The following is a 5,619-nucleotide window of genomic DNA, read 5'->3' on the forward strand; positions in this document are numbered from 1 at the left end:
TCACCATTCTCCGCCATGAGTTTTGAATCAGTGTGGTGTTAAGCTTTTTTTTCTTTCTGTAATCTCTAAGAGTCACTACTAAATAAAAAAGGTCACACAAAGCGAGATCGGCGGGGAAAGCAAGGAATCGAAGACGAAGAAAGTTCCAAGCAAGGAAGAAAGACTGGATGGATAGAAGAAGAAACCTCTGTGAAGTGACGAAACTACCCCTTTGAAGACAGACGTGATCTTTGACCTGTCCGCGTTGTTTGAAAAATGGCACGGGCGTGTAATATTGCGATAATTTCTTTTCTGCTGTCTTTTTGTGAAAATCTCTCGCTTTCGTTAATATTGACGTCTTCGAGACTATTCTGTCATTCCCTCATTGGTCTCCTTTCTTACTGTTTCTAACCGGTGAAGGGGATAAAACCGGCCTGTTTACGAGTAAGATTGGTGGTTTGATAGTTCAATTTGTCCCTAAAACTTTTCAGGAAAGAATATCTTTTGCGGCTTACCAGAAAACAATGGGTATGACCTATGAGGTCAATGCAAATTCAGCCAGAGATGTTTCTAGAACACTAATTTATAGCAACTCAAATAAACAAAGAAGAACGTTTACCAAACTCATATATCTTTTGCGGCATATACCAGAAAAGTGAAAACAATGGGTATATGAGGTCAATGCAGATGCAGTCAGACAGAGATGCTTCTAGAAAAACTAATTTACAGCAACTAACGAAAAACAAAGAAGAACGTTTACCAAACTCTATCAGATAGATACAACATATGATAAGGAAACTACTAACACTTTTTGACAACAATTATTACGCAATGTGATTCTGTGCCAAACATGGATTTGGTATGGTTATGCCCAAAATGAACATCGTTCGTTCACTCTATGTATCTCTTTTTTTTTGTTAGCTGCTCTGCTTCTCTATATCGTATTGGCTACTCTCTTCTGCAACCTTTGCCCAGACGTTGCCCATTTTTTCTGCGTATCCAACCTGCATCGACAACCCATGAACACAACTCTTTATTTTACTACTCTATTCCTCTATAACATATTTATATGTATTCCTATTCCCTCTTCTCCAGAATTTTCATTCAAAGCACTCACCATTCACTTTCCTACTGGAGACACATGAATGCCTTCTTTACATTCAATTTTATCAACTTCTCCACTCTTAAAATCTCACTAAGAATGGATTCACACACTTGTTGCTCAACCTTATAATCTCCTTATCATTCTTCACTCATTATAAACAGACACAGTTCTACTGGGCAATAAGGTTTCATCCTTCTAATGGTTATGTGCTGCATAATAATTATAATAACGTACCTGGTTAACAACAAAACCCTTCATCATGTTCATGAAGTCTGCACGCCTTTCTTTCTCCAACCTCTCAACCTCAGATCGATTGTTTTCCTGAAATGATACAAATTTACACATATCACAACCAAATAAATAATATCATGTTGGTACATCAGCACAAGTTGTGATATGCATAGAGTTATTACTGAATACCTTNACCAAACTCTATCAGATAGATACAACATATGATAAGGAAACTACTAACACTTTTTGACAACAATTATTACGCAATGTGATTCTGTGCCAAACATGGATTTGGTATGGTTATGCCCAAAATGAACATCGTTCGTTCACTCTATGTAACTCTTTTTTTTTGTTAGCTGCTCTGCTTCTCTATATCGTATTGGCTACTCTCTTCTGCAACCTTTGCCCAGACGTTGCCCATTTTTTCTGCGTATCCAACCTGCATCGACAACCCATGAACACAACTCTTTATTTTACTACTCTATTCCTCTATAACATATTTATATGTATTCCTATTCCCTCTTCTCCAGAATTTTCATTCAAAGCACTCACCATTCACTTTCCTACTGGAGACACATGAATGCCTTCTTTACATTCAATTTTATCAACTTCTCCACTCTTAAAATCTCACTAAGAATGGATTCACACACTTGTTGCTCAACCTTATAATCTCCTTATCATTCTTCACTCATTATAAACAGACACAGTTCTACTGGGCAATAAGGTTTCATCCTTCTAATGGTTATGTGCTGCATAATAATTATAATAACGTACCTGGTTAACAACAAAACCCTTCATCATGTTCATGAAGTCTGCACGCCTTTCTTTCTCCAACCTCTCAACCTCAGATCGATTGTTTTCCTGAAATGATACAAATTTACACATATCACAACCAAATAAATAATATCATGTTGGTACATCAGCACAAGTTGTGATATGCATAGAGTTATTACTGAATACCTTGATCCGCTCATATTCTCTGATGGCAACATTTTTTGCGTCCTCAGTGACCTTGATGGTTTCTTTTAACTCTTCTATTTTCCGGATCCTTGATTTGTCACCACCAAATACCTTCGAAGATGCAGCCTCTAGCTTTTCGACTCTTTGTTGCAGAGAAGGAAGCTCTGATAGAAGCGTTTGCACTGTCAATAAAGCACTAGATCTGTCTGCAAATGCACCTTGGACCGCCATCATCATGCCAAGATACTCATGGAGTGTGTCCTGAAATGAACAATTCAAATACAAGAACAGCTATTAGGGAAGCTAGAAGTCCAGCAAAATCTCCATATATAAGCGGACAGTTCACTAGTCTATAATGAGGATACACGCTAAGCATCAGGAGATATTAGGAATCCTGATGTCAATTGCTTAAATCATCATAATCATTTATTTTCAGCTGAGGAAAAGAAATCAACATTCATTTGATTCACAGCAATGAGGCAAGTGTATATTTTAGTAGTTCAATAGATATTTACCAAATGTTTGACAGTCTGGGAATTCAACTCCCTATAAAATCTGCTTGCTTTTACAGCCGCAGTGGCTAAATTCTTCATATCATTAGGACGGATTCTTTGGGCGTTGGAAGTAGCTTCTTCGTTCTCGAACTTGGTAAGCTTAATGAATGCTAATCCAAGTTCACCCATGGTTTCTCCCATGTCTTGCTGTGCCTTCACAAGGGATTCCGCCTACAAAAATAATCCACAAAAGGGTTTGTTCCAAGCCGGATACTACATACTGACAGACTGATGCATAATTCAACCAACAAGAATGAAATTTTACCTGCTGTGAAGCATTGATAATTTGTTGCTCAAGATCATGCATCTTCTCCTTCTTCTCCAAGAATTCTCTATCTTCTTCAACAACAGGTGGTTTTGATCCACCCCAGTCATTAGACACTGATTGCCTCAGCTCCTTGAATAATCTCAGCAGATCCCTACCTCCTTTTGCAGGCTGAACCACCTCATGCACTGGCACTGCAGAGGCTCCGCCTTCACCAAACAACTGTTTTGGAAGTTTCACCGCGCCATCCAACATCCTAGAGGCCACATCAGTGCTCATTTGTAATGGCAACTTCCCTTGCTTTTGAAGAAACACTTTCAACTCATCACTGTTCCTGATCACAGGGTGTGCACTTAGCCTGCGCAAGTATTTCTCCAATGCAACTCTTCTCTGCTCCACAAACTCTTGTTTCTGCATTACTTGGCTCTCTACGACGCTCTTATCTGGACGCGGTGGTATGCAGAACCCTCTATACGACTCAGCCAATCGATCTGCCAATGTGACAACATCTCTGAATCTTCTCCGTACGCTGAAATCCGATGGGCCGTCAAACTCAGGGAGATTCGTCCTGGTCGTAATCTGGTAGGTGATGTAAGTGTTTCCTCCAACAATTGAATTTGATGTCTCCTGCTCTTTCTGAGGGTTCGATACAGTGATCTTGATGTAATCAGAGCTTGAAGAAGAAGGAGATCTCGATAGTGAATCTGAGAATTGACTATGAAGACTACTATCCTCTGCTCCGTTAATCTCACTATCCGAGTTCTCATCAAAGGGACTAAAGATAACATCTGCATAAGATGGAGGCTCGATGTAGGAGTTATCGCTGCTGATCGGCTTAGAACCAAAACTGCGGAAATCTTCATAAGACGACGGCGGCGCAAGGAGTGGATCAGAATCAGCCGGAATCATGACAGTCGGCGGCGGCGAGAGCGGGTCACGCACGTTGGAGAGTGTTGACATAGCGCTACGATAACCAGAGTTCGATGTATCGCCGTTGACAACGCTTTTCTTCAGAGGATTGTCACCGCCGGCGTCGCCATCTACTCCGAGGTCGAGATTCTCCATAACATCCCTCTGCGCATTGAGATTGGTCTCTTCGAATCCATCGGCATTCTCCGAGCCCATCATTTCGTCTTCTCCGGTGTAAAGATACTAAAGCTAAATCGAAATCAGGATTTACAGAAAATTAGGGTTTGATGATTTGGGGGAAGAAGAAAACGGAGATCCCCTGAAATGTGACGCTGAGCGACGGTGGCTAATCGAGCATTAAAAGAAACCGGAGTGGCTAAAATGCGCAGGTGGGGACTATGGGGGCAGGCGACTAACGTGCACACCGTGGCGGATTAGATGTGGCACGTGAATATGGTGGCTTAAAAGTCTCGTCTAATTCAATCTGCCAATGAGTGTGACACGTGATGAAGAATCTGACTAACAGTAACACGTAAAGGGCTTTAGTAAAGGCCCATTAAGAAACCCAATCTAAAATTCTTGATCCTTGACAGAGACAGCCATATACCCGCAACCAAACAGGCTGATTAGGTTTTGTTTAGTATTCTAGTTTAGCAGCTTGCAGAGGAGCTTCCCCCTGATCGTGTCGAAAAATCCTGAGTTTAACTGCAACTGAGTTGTGTGTAAAAAAGGTCAAACAACAACTCATAAAGACACTTTCGAAAAAGGTGGTTTTCCGACAAAACTCTTATCTTCTCCAAAAGAGATGTCTTCCAAATTCGGGTTAGCGGGTGGGATACCGGAGCGCCGTGTTCGACCCATCTGGGATGCAATTGATTCTCGTCAGTTCAAAAATGCTCTCAAGCTCGTCACTGCGCTTCTCTCTAAGTACCCTAAATCACCTTATGCTTTAGTAAGTGGAACCCATCATCATTGGCTTTTTTCTTCTTTCTCTAATCTGTTAACGGGAACGTAACCTGATTGTAATGCTGTTGCATTTAACAGGCGCTTAAAGCTCTGATTCATGAGAGAATGGGGAAAACAGATGACGCACTCTCTGTTTGCTTGGATGCTAAAGAGCTTTTGTATAAAGATGATTTAGCGTTGATGGATGATCTCACTCTCAGTACCTTGCAAATCGTATTGCAGAGACTTGATCACTGTAAGTGCATTCGTTTGAAATAAGAACTTGGAAACCTTGTGGTGTATAACTTCTTGGTTATATATTTCTGATACGTTTGTTTTAAATTTTGATCAGTGGACTTGGCTACTAGTTGTTATGCTCATGCCTGTGGCAAATTCCCTAATAATTTGGAGCTTATGATGGGGCTCTTCAATTGCTATGTTCGTGAATATTCTTTTGTGAAGCAGCAACAGGTTGGTCTTTCTGTTGGATGAACACTATTCTGGGTTCTGGTATCTGTCTTTATTCCTCTGTTCTTATGTCTTGCTTTCTGACAGACAGCCATGAAAATGTACAAACTTGCCGGAGAAGAAAGGTTTTTACTTTGGGCAGTTTGTAGCATCCAATTACAAGTACTGCCTTAATCATTTCCTCTCCTTCTTTTTGTTACCAG

At 40.6% G+C, this 5,619-nt stretch overlaps 2 protein-coding genes, 1 long non-coding RNA gene and 1 pseudogene across 4 annotated transcripts in view; 1 reads left to right on the plus strand and 3 right to left on the minus strand.

Annotated features, from left to right (window-relative positions):
* The window catches only part of LOC104761942 (exocyst complex component EXO70B1-like), a 3,796-nt gene extending 3,560 nt beyond the window's left edge, over positions 1 to 236 (minus strand). Inside the window, exon 1 of the mRNA XM_010485139.2 lies at positions 36 to 236. The gene's annotated coding sequence lies outside the window, so the exon portion shown is untranslated. The remainder of the gene's footprint in view (positions 1 to 35) is intronic.
* The window catches only part of LOC104761945 (sorting nexin 2A-like), a 5,214-nt gene extending 867 nt beyond the window's left edge, over positions 1 to 4,347 (minus strand). The window contains exons 1-5 of one of the 2 annotated variants that reach the window (XM_010485141.2): positions 3,095 to 4,347; positions 2,791 to 3,000; positions 2,276 to 2,536; positions 2,090 to 2,176; positions 1,689 to 1,754 (exon numbers count right to left, since the gene is read on the minus strand). In XM_010485141.2, the coding sequence (XP_010483443.1) occupies positions 1,689 to 1,754; positions 2,090 to 2,176; positions 2,276 to 2,536; positions 2,791 to 3,000; positions 3,095 to 4,222 (1,752 nt within the window). In that variant the 5' untranslated portion in view covers positions 4,223 to 4,347. Of the gene's footprint in view, positions 1 to 1,540; positions 1,755 to 2,089; positions 2,177 to 2,275; positions 2,537 to 2,790; positions 3,001 to 3,094 lie in introns of those variants that run through there. The other variant, XM_019240262.1, reaches the window with a different exon arrangement.
* LOC104761944 lies at positions 582 to 1,498 on the minus strand. Its single transcript, XR_763333.2, has 2 exons — positions 1,319 to 1,498; positions 582 to 983 (listed from the first exon to the last, which is right to left on the minus strand). It is a non-coding gene; the product is annotated as an uncharacterized LOC104761944 (long non-coding RNA).
* The window catches only part of LOC104761943, a 7,016-nt pseudogene continuing 5,781 nt past the window's right edge, over positions 4,385 to 5,619 (plus strand).

This window comes from Camelina sativa, chromosome 18, assembly GCF_000633955.1.
Source record: "Camelina sativa cultivar DH55 chromosome 18, Cs, whole genome shotgun sequence".
NCBI lineage: Eukaryota > Viridiplantae > Streptophyta > Magnoliopsida > Brassicales > Brassicaceae > Camelina > Camelina sativa.